The sequence below is a fragment of the Mustela erminea genome, chromosome 2, assembly GCF_009829155.1.
Source record: "Mustela erminea isolate mMusErm1 chromosome 2, mMusErm1.Pri, whole genome shotgun sequence".
Classification (NCBI taxonomy): Eukaryota; Metazoa; Chordata; class Mammalia; order Carnivora; family Mustelidae; genus Mustela; species Mustela erminea.
In genome coordinates, this window is record NC_045615.1 from 16,145,036 (window position 1) to 16,161,332 (window position 16,297).

At 50.8% G+C, this 16,297-nt stretch overlaps 1 protein-coding gene across 1 annotated transcript in view; it reads right to left on the reverse strand.

Annotated features, from left to right (window-relative positions):
• Positions 1-12,328, reverse strand: part of SCARA3 (scavenger receptor class A member 3) — a 50,522-nt gene extending 38,194 nt beyond the window's left edge. Inside the window, exon 1 of the mRNA XM_032332341.1 lies at positions 12,032-12,328. Coding sequence (XP_032188232.1) covers positions 12,032-12,038 — 7 coding nt within the window. The 5' untranslated portion in view covers positions 12,039-12,328. The remainder of the gene's footprint in view (positions 1-12,031) is intronic.
• Between the last annotated feature and the right edge of the window lie 3,969 nt (positions 12,329-16,297).

Here is a 16,297-nt window from a genome sequence, read left to right on the forward strand (position 1 = left end):
CAAGGTTAGTGTCCCACTTTCAAAGATGGAGTCAATCTAGGGGACAGGGCGGAGAGCTGGGCTCATATCCATTATTGCCTTTGGTCCTTACGGCTAGCCTGAGAGAGGAACAGGGTGGGAAGTCATTCTCCCCATTTTACAGGTGAGGAAACTGAGTTGAGGGCAGGGGGTTATGTTTTCATGCCTGGCTAGTCACAGAGCCAGCCATTGGCAAAGCCTCCTGAGTTCTGGCTGTTTTCCTCTCCACAATAATGGACGGCAGGGAGCCACTCTCTGATGGAGCTAGTGGGCTCTTATGAGTGTGTCTGTGCGGTCTGGGTCTTGGGAGTGGGAGAAGGAGGTCTATATGGTAGGTACCACTATGAGGCAGATCCCCTCATCAATAACCCGAGAAATCAATCTTTCCAGCCCCTCTCTGTGTCTCAGGCTGCCATCCTGTTGTCAATCTGCCAATTGTTTATGAGGGTAACTATGCCTGGGGGCTTATCAGGGTTCCCATCCCTTTCCCATAAACATAAGCCGTAAGCTCAGATCCCTTGGTGCCTTCCGCGCTCCCCTCTGACCAACACCTCACCCTAAGCAGCTGTGCCCACCCAGCCCCAGATGATCTCAGCCGGAACCAAGCCGTGTGCTGTCGGATGGACCGCAGCCGTGGTCCCCGGGGGAAGTATTCCTTCCATCTGTTGGAGCAGAAGTGCCTTCTAGGCCTTCCTGCCCCTGTTTCTCATTTCTCCCCACCCCTTGATGGTGCTTCTCTGCAGTCCCTCGGGACTTGGCCTCCTCCCTGTTCTGGCTCCAAGGCCAATTTCATCACTTCGCTCTTTGTAGCCTTTGCAAGGGAGCTGGGAGGACTTAAATCAAGCGAGGCTGACACTGACCTTCAGCAAACACCGCCCCCCAACAAAAGCACACAGCTTTGTCATCACTCTGCTCTCCCACTGAGCACCCCCACCCCAGCAAATTGGCAATCGTTAGTGAGTGGGAATTAAGAAAGACCCCGTTCCGGTACTTTGCAGCCCACAGGCAGGGAAATGACAGTTGCCAGCCCGGAACTTGGCTCTCTGCAGATGAAGGGTTCACAAGCATTTGGCACTGTTCCCTCTGTCGACATCTCAGCTCCGTAGCTCACGCCCTCCCTGATCCCCAAAGGGGTCTCCTCCTTTCTCTAATCCTTTGGACTTCCTGTTCACTGGCCCTGAGCCATGGGCCTTGGGGACCCCTAATTTACCTATGTCTGGAGTGCTCTAGCAACGCTCCACTTTACCCCTGTTCATGTTAATGGGAACATAATCCAAAGCATTTGGGAGGCTTTTATAAGCCAAACCCTTTGCGAGTACAGGCTCATTATATTCACATTACACCAAGATTATTCCGGTTGGGGACAGAAGAAGAAACAGACGGAAAGCACTGAGAAAATCTTGGCTTCAGGATGCAGAGGCTGTGATTGATCAGAGCATGATTGATTAGACAGGAGTCTGTACTCCGTCCTCGAGCAGGGCCAAGTGGAGTGGATAGAGACAGGAAACGACTTTCCTCCCCCTCTCGGTCTCCCATGCCTTGTGCTGAGATCTGACTTAGTGTTGGATATACCAGCTTTCCAAACAGTTTTCAGAGATAGGGAGTGTGGGAAGGAGCTGACAAGCTGCAGAGCCCATTTGTGGTTCCTGAAAGTCCGGGGATCTGAAGGCAGATCCAAGCGCACGTACACAGGGCTCGCAGGGCCGCATACAGCCTTTTCCATCCAGGCCTGACATCTGTTTACACCTCCTTGAGGTCTGAAATCTTCCTCCAGCCTTGGTCAGCCCCGGGCTGATCATGGAGTGGGTGTTCAAGAAAGATGGGGTTTGCTGACTCTATGAGAAGGTCTGCATCCCTAGTTAATTCTCAACTTCCGCTGTCTCGATTAAGAGGTCATTTTTATTAAAAAATAAATATTAATGACTTCAAATATGGTTTAAATTTGGTCTATTCTTAGTTCTCTATGACTAGGGAGTGCTGGGGAGTGCAAACGCTTTGAGGATGCAAAGGCTTAAAAGCAGGCGGAACCTAGTGTTTGAATTGAAAAAGAACGAAGCAGAAGCCGGAATGCACAGGAGAATGTCGGGTCTGCTTCCCCTGTCTCTCTCAGAACTAGAACAAGGGATAGGATATTCCTCTCCTAAAGCTAAAAGGCCTCTCTTAGAGAGGCATGGGTATTTTTTCCCAGTGGTGTCCCAATTAAAAAATCTTAGAATACCAGCAGCATCTTACAGCCCTTTAAAATAAGGCTGCGACTCTTCCCTGTGCCATACATGTTATCCGTGACACTGAGTATGTCTGGTAATAGCGAAAACTGAGGGGACCTGAATGGCAGACGTGGTGGGCTGCCAGGTGCCTGCAGTGGCTGAAGGAGAGGCCGTATTGCGAGCCATGGACACCTGAAGGGAGACTGCGTGTCCAGAAAGGGAAATAGACTCCATTGTGTTCTTTCTTTCCTTCCTGTTCCCGTATTGCTGACTCCAGGATAAAGTGTGACAAGAAGGGTAGGCTTGGCAAAGGACACTGGAGAAGCGATGACAATGCCTGGATGGTAAGTCTTTGGGAAGGCCCCTCTCTCACAGCAAACTTGGGACAGCAAGCTGTTCCAGTTAGCAAACATCTAAGCCAGTTTCTGCCTCCCCCGGTCCAGAGGTGCCAAGGATTTACATCTGTCACAAGGGAATATGCCGGTTACGGTGATAAAGAAGCCAGGCCTGTGAAAGACATACCAAAGGCACCACCAGCCTTCATCTAGTGCTCTCTACTCAAAGTCCAGGCAGTGTGCTTAAAACAAACAAACAAACAAACAAACAATCCAACAGCCTTCGAAAGCCAAAGTTGCAAGCTCAGACTCACTGAAGACTGGAAAGAGCATTTGCTCCTTTCATTCCTAAGGTCATAATAGCCGACTCAGATATCAGAAGGATAGCCACAAGAGAAACCACTTTTTTTTTTTTTTTTTTTTTTTTTAAGCTTCTGCTCCCACAGAGCCACGTAGAAAGTGTGATCAAAGGTGCGTGTCTTGGCACATTGTTAGGCGTGACTGCTGACTCTGTCGGGGTTGAACTTAGTTCCCTTCCCCCGGGGGAGGTGGAAAACCGCCCGGACCTGTGAACCAACAGCTAATTGGCCTGTGGTTGCCGATGCCGGCTTTCTCTCGGTTGACCAAAAATATGGAGTTAATTCACTCCTCAGCCTTTCTGGGACTGCAATCTTCCGTCAGAGTCAGCAAGGGGGAGAGATTCGAGGAACTGAATAAAAGGGCTTTCTTTGGGAACTTCAAGGAACATATTTTGATGATTATCTTCTATGGAGTTCACAGAGTGGGTTTTCAAAACAGCCAATTGGGTCGGCAAAAATAAAGATTTCAGAGTCTTCTCAGGAGCCAATGCTATATTTAAAGTTACAAAATAGCTATAGTTTAAGATTTCAGAATGCTATAATTAAGGTTGCAAAATTGTTTTCATTAGAACCCTCCCGCCATTGCCCCCACCCCACAGGCTTCCTCTGTGGACACATCTACAGTCTGGGGGGAATCAGTCTGCCCCTCTCTGCTCTAATGGATCTGGTCCTTCCCTTTCAGATTCTCCTGCTCTTCCAGTGGTCATGATCTGCTTCCCTGTAATAATCACCTCCTTTCTGCTCCTTCGTTCCTAAACTCCCATTCAATGCTCTGGGACAGGTTTTCTCTCTCCTCCTGCCACCTCTGTCTGAATCCTCTGAGCCAGTGCACAGCCTGCCTTCCACTGTGCTCCTGGTCACCACAAAGGCTGAGGGGAACCTGGCCCTTTCTCCTAAGCCCTCTCTGTTCCCAGTGACCTTCCTCCCCTTTCTCACCCTCTGTGTTTCCGGAGGGAGCACTCAGCCTCTGGGGGGCGCAATTCTTCGTTAGACAGCATTTACCCACGCTGTGCAGACTTTGGCATCCTAAATGTCAGCAGCCATTCCTGGTCACTGTGATAATTTCAAATGCCCACCCCATTTCTCGGCACCGCTTCAAGGGGTGTTATAACCTCCAGTCGAGAAGACGACCCTCGTTATCACTCCATGCAAGAGACCCAACCCTCCCCCACCATCACATACATATTGGTCCTCCTTTGTGCAGACAGTAGCTCCTCCCCTGAACCCCCAAATCCCATGGGAATGGGGGAGATGCATAGGGATCACCAGTTCCTTGGTCTCTGTTGACATTTCTGGATCTTTGAACCCCTCACTCTCCCCGTGTTTCACTGTTTGAAGTCTCTATTCTCTTTCCCATGGGGACCCTCTTCCCTTTCTCAGCTTCATGTGCAAACTAGACTCACAGAGCTGTTGTGGAAACCCAACGAGGTGACAAATGACAAGTACGTGGCACACAGTGAATACTGATAAATGGTAGCTGTCATTTTTATTGGGGTTCTTTTTCAATCCTACTGGAATTGTTACTATCATTTATTGTCCTTTCTCAGTGCCACTTATGCTCAGGACCGATTTCCAACTTTCATGAAATCCATTTTTCAGGGTGTCTGGGTGGCTCGGTCAGTTAAGCATCCAACTCTTGCTTTCGGCTTAGGTCACGATCTGAGGGTTGTGAGATCGGGCCCATTGTTGAGCTCTGCGCTTGGTGTGGGACCGCCTTGGGATTCTCTTTCTCTCTCTCTCTCTCACCCTCTGTCCCTCCCCATCACACACAAAAGAAAGGAAGGAAGGAAGGAAGGAAGGAAGGAAGGAAAAGAAACCTATTTTTCAAACTATGTCCTATGCAGCACTTTGGAATTCCAAATTACTCTTTGTGAAAAAAAAGTTCTTTGATCAAGTAAGTCTAGAAAATGCTGCATACACTATTTACCATCTTAGAAACTCACATTAATATAGTGAAGATATAGACAAGTCCCACAAAAAAAAAAAAAAGCCTACTTCAATCTGTGTTTATTTTTATGTTTCTTAAACATTTGATTGTAGAACTTCCTGACATGCTTAAAAAAATAAATAAATAAATCCCATGGAACCGGTATTCAGGTATCGAGTTGGCTATTACGACCTTTGGAATGAAATGCACCAGCTTCGGGGAACACTGTTCTGGATAAGCCCATTGCCTGGGCTGGATTACTTTTTTATCCTGTCTCCTCCCATCAACTTTAATGGAGAAAACATTTGTTGAAAGTCCCTTGGTTCTCTGGACCTTGGGGCTCCTAGACCCAGGATCTATGGGTCTCCTCTCTGCCTCAAGCACAGCTCAGCCTCTGCAGCAGAAAGCTCCCTGCCGGTCCATCTGCAGGGTCTCCAGGACCATCCCCACTGCTCTTCCCACTCCCCGCTGTACTAAGCCTTTTTACTCCTTACTCCATCCGGCCATCAGTGGAGCCCCCCGGGATAAGCTTCAGCTTGCTGGAGCCGTTACCTTTCTCTTCCGGCCCTTGCACCTTCAGCCCCTCAGCCTGTTTTCTCTGCACTGCTCAGAGGAAACCCAGCAGGGTTGGAGAGGAGCCCTTTGGGGAGCTGAGAGTGGTGTGGAGTTGCCTTCAGCCAAGTCCTGGCCCCTGGATCGTCGCCACCACTCCTCCCCTTCTCAGCCAGCTATTCCCCAAAGATGAACTCACTTCCTCCTTTCCTGAAAAGATCAAAATTCTCCACCTTCAGGTGTTACATCTCAGACCCCATGGGAATGAAGGGCCTGCTGTGCCTGTGGAACAGTGTGGCATTCTGTTTCCAAACTTCAGATGAGCGTGCCTTTGGACTCCCCAAACCCTCTTCTAGGAGCTTCTTCCTCAGGGGATACTTACACCATGAGACAAAGATGGATGTGTAAGAATTATCACTGCATGCTATGATAAATCCAAGGAAAAACGTAAATGACTCAAATGCCCATCAAGAAGGGGTTGGTTTGGGGCGCCTGGGTGGCTCAGTGGGTTAAAGCCTCTGCCTTCGGTTCAGGTCATGATCTCAGGGTCCTGGGATCGAGGCCCGCATTGGGCTCTCTGCTCAGCAGGGAGCCTGCTTCCTCCTCTCTCTCTCTCTCTGCCCGTGTCTCTGCCAACTTGTGATCTCTGTCTGTCAAATAAATAAATAAAAATCTTAAAAAAAAAAAAAAAGAAGGGGTTGGTTAAATAAATGATCGAAAGGCATATATGGACTATTATGCAACCATTTAAAAAATAGTGCAGATCTCTATTTTTGGCCCAGGGACGATATCTATGTTCTATTGTTGAATTTTTTAAAGAACATATAAAGAGGGATGCTTGGGGGGCTCAGTCAGTTGGACATCTGATGACTTCAGCTCAGGTCATGATCCAGGGTCCTGGGATTGAGTCCCACATCTGGCTCCTTGCGCAGTGGGGAGCCTGCTTCTCCCTCTGCCTGCTGCTCCCCTGGTTTGTGCTTGCTCTCCCTCTCTCTCTCTGACAAATGGGCAAAACCTTTAAAAAAAAATACATATACTGAATAACATGGAAAGTATAGTCTTATCCATATGAAAAAAAAAAAAAAAAACCTGTGTGCAAACACACCCAGAAAGATTTCTGGAAGAATGCTCTTCCAAATCTTGTCAAATTTTTTTTTTTTTTTTTTGAGGAGTAGGAATTCACATAAATAGTTTTTCTTTCCCGCGTTACTAAATTTTTCAAAAATTTTCCTAAAGCATATGTACTATAAAATGATTAAATGTAACAAGTCTATGTCTACTCTTCAACTCTTCCTGAAATCCTCTCCAAGGTGCGCCAACTTCTAATGCTCTTTCTCCACAGGATTCCTACCGAATCCACTGTATAGACCTGTCATCTGATTGGTATCTTCTTCTCCCTTCATTATCTGGTTTTCCTCTTAAGTGTGTCTGTCTTGTCTGCCTCAGGGCAGAAACCACTGGAGTATGGGGCAACATCCCAGAATACAGAATAGCTTAGCTTAGGGTTCAGGTGGACGTGAAGGTATCTCATCTGAGCCTTGAAGGAGGTCTCTGCAGGTCTCTAGCGAGAGGTGTTATCCTCTCTGTAAAAGGTGTCCAGAGCCCAGTGTTGTAAACCTGGCTGCACCAGCCTCTCCCCATGTGTCAAATCCACATGGCTGGGTGAGACTGTTCAGGAATGGGTGCCCCCTAAAAACCAGAGGCTCCACAGCTGCTACCAGGGCCATCCAGAAGAGGAGCAGCAAAGGCGGGAGAGAAGGAAAGAACCAGTTCTAGCAAAGGGTAAGCTCCTTGAGAGAAAGGATGTGGAGCCCTTCTTTGCATCTTCCTTGGCCCTTAGGTACAGATAGACATACAAACTCTGACATACGGCAGATGGTCAGTAAATGTGAAATAGAAGCACAAGTCTTTATTGGAGACCAACATTAGGTTCTGGGAATCCCATGATGTTCCTCTTTAAGGATTTCAGCGTAATGGGGGACTCAGATTTACACACTGGCAGATGTAGTGGATACCTCCTAAGTGACAGCCACCGGGAGAGAGTGAGGCGAGAAGAAGGCAGCCAGGGTCACCATATTCATTCACCTCTCATTCTAACACTACTCTGTGGGTTCCACAGTCTTATTCAGAGAGAAAAATAGATACAAATCAATAGATAGCTGGATAGATAGAAATGTATATATACCCAGTATATAGAGTGGAATATTATGTGGCCACGAAAAAGGGTGCAACCTTGCCACTTGCAACAACATGGATGAAACCAGAGAATATTATGCTAAGTGAAGGAAGGCAGACTGAGAAAGACAAATACCATATGATTTCACTTATACATGGAATCTAGGGGAAAAAAACAACCAAATGAATAAACAAAGAACAGAATCAGATCTATAAATACAGAGAAGAGACAGATGGTTGCCAGAAGGGAGGTGGGGGGGGGGCTGGCAAAATGGGTGAAGGGGAGTAGGAGATACGGGCTTTCAGTTACAGAGTGAGTAAGTCCTGAGCAGAAAAGACACAGCACAAGGAACAGAGCTGATGATATTGTAACAATGCTGCAGGGTGACATGGCTGTTACACTTTTTGGTGAGCACAGCTCTGTCCTAAGCCTGAAACTAAGTTAACAGTGTGTGTCAACATGACTCAAATAAAATAAATAAATAAGCGCACCCTATCAGAAGGAGAAACCACAGAGGCGGATGTTAGAGCTGGAACGAGCATTAAAGATGATCCAATGTACTTGCCGAGGAGGTGGCCGGAGAGCATCAATGACTCCATTATAGCTACGAGCTTATAAAGCTGGTGGGTGAGAGGGCTCCCTCTAACCTTGGGCTTCAGCGCTCACAACACATGCACACACCCATGCACCTGCTAACCGAAACATAAGCAAACACGGGCAGCGTCTATGTGAGTGATGAGGAGCCCGGTCCGTCCCACTGCTGGACTTGCAGGCCTCACACCTAGCACAGCTGCCTGTCCTCCAGGAAACTTGCTAAGCTATTCCAGCGAACACCTACTGAGAAGCAGAATTCTTTTTTCTCTCAAATTAGCTTTGGGATGTGAGTCTTCGAGTATCAAAATGACCCCAGCTGGAGGGGAAGGTCAGCAGTGCGTCCACACGCGTGTGCACACGCATGTGTGTGTGTGTGTGTGTGTGTACGCCCGAGGGTTTGGAACTAATCCCCATTATCTGAGCCCTCAGGTCTCCCCAAAAAAGTGAGCTGTTTAATGCCTCTTTACACCCTGCCACATTAGCTCCTTTTCTTTTAGAATCAGGTTCCTTCTAGCAGCCATGGTCTGAGGATGGGGGTCAGGCTTTCAAAGGGGGCACAGTCTACCCACTTGTGATTGGATACAATCTCCTCTGCTAAGCCGCATGTGGTAGATTTTCCAGAGATCACACGGCTGTACTCTGCAGCCCTTTCTCTGCCTGTCCACACTTTTGTCCATGGAGTGTGGGCACTGATCTCTGATTCTGTAGGGAGGGGCTGTTCCTCCTACGCTGGGAGAACAGCAGGGTGTGACTCTGCCCTGTATATGGCAGCTGAGGACAAGTCTCCCAGGGGCACAGATCTGCTCGTGCGGTGGGCCTGCTTCCAACCATCTCTCCACCGAGTCACTTCCGCTCCCCAAATGGTCCTCAGGCTTAGAGTTCCTGGGGGCTGGGTCACATTACGTCAGGACATGAGGGGCCTCAGGGACCACCCAGGAGGAGAACGGGGCCCAGAGAGGGAAACACTTTGACCAGAGCCTCACATGGGGCCAGGAATAGAGCCCAGGTCTTTGACTCTCCAATCCCAGGGGACCAGGCTGTTCCTACAGCGTGTGGGGGTGGGGGGTTGACAGAGCTGGGAGGGCTTTCACCACAGATGTGCACAGCATCCCACAGGTGGCTATTAACGTCTCAGACAAGCCAGTGGGAAGCTCTAAGATGGGCTGGTGGCAGCTCTATGCCCTCGGGTGCGAGAAGGGACACCTGGGGCCAGGTACCGGCCTGCATGGAAAAATGCGGCTGCCTGGGAGGCCTGGCCAGAGGCAGGCAGGCAGGCAAGCAAGCAGGCAGGAGGGGCCCTCGGGTGGAAACAGCTTGGCTGGCAGAGGAGGCCTGGCTCCTGGCCACTGGTGGCTGTGCTCCTCAGCACACGCGTTTCCTTAAGTGCCGTCCCCACCAACACCCCTCTCCCCCACAAAGCATAACATCACCGTGTTTGGCTTTGAGGGGGGAGGTGAATGTTGGCCAACAGATGTACTTCTCAGATTGGTGGGCCTTTGGAGGAGGCTTGGAAGCCGGTTTCCCTTGGGGAAGGGCCAGCCTGGAAGGGCCGCCCTGCTTTGCTGGGCACTTTACTTTTTCCGTGTGGGTGAAATCTAGTCCTGCTTCTTCAAACGCCATGATCCAAAGGCCAAATATTTGCTGTCTGCCCTGCTTTTTCCATGTCAGGTAGAGGTGGTCGCTCCTCCTGGCTCCTAGGGAGGACGAGGGAAGACCCCATAGAGAGGTGTACTGGAAATCAAGCCTTGTCTTCCCCCGAAGCTCTGCAGCCTATGCCCCTGGGGTGTTACAAGAGATCACAGAAGGTTTCCCGGAGGCTGGAGGAAAAATACACGAGAGCTGCCCCAAAGGCCTCAATGAACAGGACTTTGGCCCCACCTGGTTGGTGAGGCTGTTGTTGAGAATGGGGAAAAGGAGGTGAGGGGAGCAGACCCTAGGAATGCCAGGAGGGAGCCCACAGACTTCCAGCCAGCCCTTTCTCCACCAAATAGTCATCCAGACCAGCTTGTTCCTCTTCCACTCAGAAGACTGGAATTGCCTTGCTGGGTTTCAGAAAGCAGGTCATGTGCTCCTAACTCCCTCCTCAATGGGAGCAGGATGTCTCCACCATTTCAGAGGACTTCTGTCTCGTCTTTCCCTCACTAGATTTTCTCTTACAGTGTTTGTCAAGAATGTTGGTGAAGCCAAACCACTCTGAGTACGTGTAGCATCTTACCATCATCATTAAGGTCCAGAGCAGTGTGGGCCCCGATCCTGTGGTGAGATGTGGTCTAAGACCCTTCCAGAGACTTCTGGGTAATGACCTGCCCCAGGCCAGCTAACGGGGGTGGGTGCAGTTCTGTAAGATGTGGTAGCTGAGAGCAGGAGCTCTGTGGGCGAGGCTGCTCCCTGCAGCCAAGGGAACTCCCTGGGGTTGCTTATAAATTGCTTGTCTCATCCCAGACAGCCCAAGACATAGTGAGGCCATCCGGAAGCACAGAGGGGCCAGAGGCCAGAGGGAAGGAAGCGACAGAGAGGTAAGGGTATGTTAGCCAGTGCTCTGGCCTGGAAGTCGGGCCCCTGAGCTCTGGTCCCCGTGACTAGCTGTGACTCTTAAGCAAGTTCCTTCTTCTAGCCGTAGGACCAGAAACATAACTGGTAGAGCCCAGTGCAAAACAAAAGCATGAGAGGACCATCTTTAAAAGTTTTTACGAATTTCAAGACATTAAACCTAGTACGAGGCCTTCCGAGTGCGGGGACCTGTTGGGGGGCACAGGTTTGCATACCCATGAAGCCGCTTCCACCTGTTTGGTCTCAGTTTCTTCAACTATACAACATGTTGGCTGTATTATGTCAGAGGTTTGCCTGTGAACCCTTTCTTCATCCCCTGCTATGTAAAGGACACCAACAGAGCTGCTTCTTCAACAACACCCGAGAGTAGAGTTTAAAGCCCTTTAGATGATCTCCAAGGTCTTTTTCAGTCCCCACATTCAACAAGTCAAAGGAGTGGGGAGGTTCTTACTGCCAGGAGCTCAGCACCTGCATGAGAGAGGCGCTAGGGAGGGATTATTTACAAGTACAGAAGAGAGCCTTCAAAACCTAAATCATCCTGTCCCGTAGGATGATTCCAATGCCTGCTGCTCCCCTAGCTTGAAAATGAGTGTTAAGACAAAGTGTGTTCTTTCCGGGGCCTCCAGAAAGCCAGGCCCAAGTATGAGCACCTGGGACCGAGTCCTGTTCTTGTGTCCATCCCAGGACCTGGTTGCAAAGGGCTATGGTGGAGATGACCCAGTGCCCTCTGGAAAGCTCAGGCCTGGACCAGGGGCCCTCCCCAGCTGCTGTGTCCCTGGGAGGTCACCGGGTGGGTCAGCCAGGGTTCAGGGGTCTGGTAGGGCAAGGTCTGGGCTGAAGGACTTGGACACAACAGGTCTCTCCTGAGGAAGGAAATGAAACTCCTGGAGGAGAGTCCTACGCCTGGCCCCGGGCGCAGAAGTCTAGGTAGGGGCTGCAGGAGCCTCTGAGATGGGTCGCCTGGATGGAGCTTTAACACGGCCAGAAAGTTGGGCTGGTGGCATCTTTTTGCACTGACCCGGTTAAAGGGATCAGAAACTTCTCTGGAATTTACAACTATTTGGGGGGATAAAGCAACACAGAGTGAGAAGAGAACTGTGAAGGGGGCTGCGTGTGAACTCTCCCCCTCCTCTAAACATCAGGGCTCCCTCCGTCCTGTTCATCAACGCCTTCCGCGGGAGGATCAGAAGGGCGCGAGAGCCCAGAGCTCGCTCCGGGAGCTTCGTCCCCTCCGCAGCCCCGCCGCCGGGGTGGGGTGGGGGTGCGGGGGGCCAGCGGGGGTTCTCCTCGGCCCTCGCGCGCGCGGGGCTTACCTTTCATGGTCCCTCCTGCGGGGCCTCGGGAGCGCCCCGGGGCGGCGGCTCGAGCTGCGGAGTGGCCAGGGGTGGGGGTGAAGCCGGCGGCTCCTCGGCTGGCGCCCGCTCGCCTCCCTACACGCCGCCCGCTCGAGCGCCCGGCTGCGGAGGCGGCGCGCCGAGGGGAGGGTCCGCGGGGTCGCCGCCGAGGGGCCCCGGGCCGCCCATCCTGCTGCCGCCGCCGCCCGCGCGCGCGCTTCCCGCTGGAGGCCGGCGAGGTCTGCGGCCGCCCCGCGCCCCGCGCTCCCCGCCTCCCACCTCCCCCTCGCTCGCGGGCGCGCTCCCGCCCTCCCCGTCACGCCCTGGGCCCCGGCCCAGATCCACTTCCTCGGGAGGTTCAAAACTGCCGCGGCCGGGCCTCTTTGTGCCGCCGCAGGTCCCCAACGCCGGGCCCGCCAGCTCGCCCGCCCGCCCTGAGGCCGTGGAGCCCCGGGGAGTGCGCGGGGGACCTCTCCACTCCCCTGGCAGCCGCCGCCCGCCCTGGGGGCAGCCTCGTGGCTGGGAGCAAGTCTCAGCCCCGGACGGTCTCCTCACCCGCCTGAGAGGCAGATGGACTGGGGCAACGCAGGGTTCCCGGCTTCCAGCCCCGGGTTGCCGGGGACTGTCCCCGCCTCAACCCTGAAATTCCGCATCCCCGCCATCCCCTCAGTCCCGGGGAGGCCAGCAAGGTTGGTCACCCACGCGCTGGGTGAGTGACTTTGAGCGGCCACTCCAGGTCTCCAAACCTCGGTTTTCTGCAAGGAGAGAATTGGGCCCCAGGCGCTCCCAGATTCTGTGATTTTTGTACAGTGACATCGGAGGAAGAGTGACCTCGAGTCAGGAGTTGTGACTCTTGTCTGAGGCTCTGCTCTGGGGGTCCTCACATATCATTCTTCATTAATGGAACATACCCTGGCCACCTTCCATGCACCAGCTTCTGGCCCCAGCTCTGGGAGGGTGAGGGATACTCTGTGAGGTTGCCTCTGGTGAGGAAAGCCAGCAATGAAACAAGTCACGGTGCTGAAGTGTGATGAACACTACAACAGCGTAGTGCAGGGAGAGAGGGGACCCCAGCGTGGGGGCAACCCCGCCTAGCCTTTCCCCACATCCCCACACTTCCATGCCGACCCCCCGTTTGGCCCTTAGAGTAAAGGAGGTAGGGCTCAAGCAGAGACACTTTCTTCTAAGCCAGGAGCCGACAAGGTGCCCTAGTTACCATTCAGGAATCCCAGCCCATCAGAAAGGGTGATGTTCATCTATCTCTAATAGGCCCCACCCCCGGAGGAGGGACAAGTTTCAGTTTATAAAGCACATATAAAGCACATTCTATCCATTTTCTCAAGATAGCTCACTACAGCCTCTAGAGCTGAAGCCAGGAACAATGGTGCCCATTGTACAGAAGTGGAGACTGAGGTTCAGAGAGGCTGTTGCCCGCCTTGTAGTAGTTCACGCTGTACTCCTTGAGTCTGGATTCCGAGTCCACCTCAGCCTCCTGGGATTGTGGCATGGACCAGGAGAGCCGCTTTGTAAATACCAGGGGGGTAGTCCCATCAAAGGAATCCTTTGTAGGATTTGTAGGTTACCTGTGTGTTAATGTATTTCACCTTCCCAGTGGCTTTAGGAGACAAACACAACTTCTTCACTTCTCAGTGGAGGAAATGAGACAAGGAGAGATTAATCACGTGCTTACTGTAAGGAACGTAGCTAGGAAGTGGAGAGCTTGGGACTTGAACCCAGGCAGGCTAAATCTGGCACCTGTGTGTATAGCTACCACACTGCATCTCGCAGAAGGCACTCAGATATTTATCCACAAGAAGAACAAGCAAATGACCTTAGGTCTTCTCCATGCTTTCTTTAGTTGGCTTGATCCAAGATGTTTAGTGACAAAAAGGTCCTAACCCTGATGTGAGGGAGTACCCCCACCCCAGTCCCTGACCCTTTGGACTCGGAAGATGTGTATAGCTTAAGGTATTGTTATGATTTGCAAATGCATCAGCAAAGAAATGAAATAGGCCTGTGTCTGGCTGCAAATGGGCCCTGGGTTAGCAGGGCTGGACTCCAGCCCTGAAGATGTTCAGGGGATGAGCCCCAGTTCCAAAAGGACACAGGGGAGATGGGGCCCAGCCCTGCAAAGTGGCAGGAAAGCGCTGGAGAGGAGTTGGCAGGCAGGAGGGCTCACAGCTCTGAAACAGTTCAAAGGGAAAGCAGAAAGATGAGACTACAAGATGATCACAGACCACAGATCAAGAAGGGAGGAGACAGAGATTTCCTGGAGAGTACACAACCCCTTGGGTGAAGGCCTTCAGCTTCAATTTCAGGTACCTGCCAAAAACAGCCAGACGTATGGACCCAGGGTCAACTGAAAGAAACTCTTAGCTCCCCCACCCCAGCCTTGCCTCAACAGTCCAGAAGATGAGGGGCTATCAGGAAGGAGCTCAGGCTGGGACATGTGCTCAGAGGCACAGATGGCACAGGCAGGTGTGGTGGGGTGGGATAGAGAGAAATGCTTAATACTGTTTAAAACTGGGGCTAAGGGTGGGTACATTTGACTGGGACACATGAGTCATACCTCTGTTAGAAGCCAAAGGAAATTGCTATAGGGCAGAGGTCATTTAGAGCGGAAAACAACAACAACAACAACAACAACAAAACAAACCAGATCACTAATGCTGGAACCATTTGTATTAAAGAAGCTAGAGTCCCACATCATTTCTTGAGCAGTGCTGTGGTTTGCTTAGAACAGAATTCCCCAGGGAGCTCCCCCAGAACTTGCTTTTGTCTTTTCTACTTCAGGCACTAAACATCTCTTTCTCCTAAAGCTCAATTCCTCCCTCTGTGCCTTTGAGCGCTTCCTCTCCCATCCTGTTCTTCACCAGCATTAGGACATTGCTTCCACTTTTCCTTCTTTGGTTGTAGCTCCAAGCCCCAAAGTTTGTTAAAATTGCTTCCTTCCTCTTAGTTGCCAGAATAATAGCCTTTTTTTAAAAAAAAAAAAAAAAAAGATTTTATTTATTTATTTGACACAGAGAGAGAGAGATCACAAGTAGGCAGAGAGGCAGGCAGAGAGGCAGGCAGAGAGAGTGGGAGAAGCAGACTCCCTGCTGAGCAGAAAGCCCGATGCGGGGCTCCATCCCAGGACCCTGGGATCATGACCTGAGCCAAACGCAGAGGCTTTAACCCACTGAGCCACCCAGGCACCCCAATAATAGCCTTTTTGAAACTTGTATCCTCTTCAATCATTTTGTAGACTTAACACTGTATTAGTCGGGGTTCTCCAAAGAAACAGAACAAATAACCAGGAGGCTGGAGACCCAGGAAGAGTTAATGTTGCAGTCTAAGTCCAAAGGCAGTCTACTGACAGAATTCTCTTTCTTTGGGGGAGGTCAGTTTCTATTTTCTATTAAGGTCTTCAACTGACTAGATAAGGCCCACCACAGGATGGAGGAGAATCTGATTGAGTCAAAGTCTACTGACTTGAATGTTAATCTCAACTGAAAAAACACCTTCATCTAAAATAATGTTTGAACAACAACAACAAAAAAATAATGCTTGAACAAATGCCTGAGTACCATGGCCTAGCGAAGTTGACATGTAAAATTAACCATCACAAACACCATTAGCAGTTTCTTCTTGAAGCTCTTTTCTCCCCTGGTTTCTCTGATCCTACATACTCCTGGTTCTTCTAAGCTTCTTTGACTTCTCTTTCTCTGGTAGCTTCTCTTATTTGGTATATTTTCTAAATAAATATAGGCATTCCCTATCCTGACACTAGTCAATGTAAGTAACACTTGCTGCTGTGACAACCCCTATATCCCACTATCTTAATACAACAAAAGTTTATTTCTCACTCACATCACAGTCCTGGGTGGGTTGGGCAGTTCTCTTCCACATTGTGACTCAGGGACCCAGGGACCTCCCATCTTGTTTTACCACTGTCTTCAACATGGGGCTCTAAGGTTGTTGCAAAAGGAAAGAAAGGATGGAGGGCCCTGCATCGGAGGATTTTATGGGTTGGGCTGGTGTAAAGCACTTTGACCCATATTTCACTGGCCAGAGCCTGCCTAACAGCAAGGGGTTGAAAACAGAGTGAGCCATGGGCTATGGATGGAGAATGAAGCAAGATCAGTGGGCTCTGGCATTCTCTGCACAGTTCACCCCCCCAGCCACCAAATACTGGTTTGCTTCCTTGCCTTCACACATAAAGCTCATTCTCCCCACCAGGGGTGGTGTGGGGTTCAACCCCAC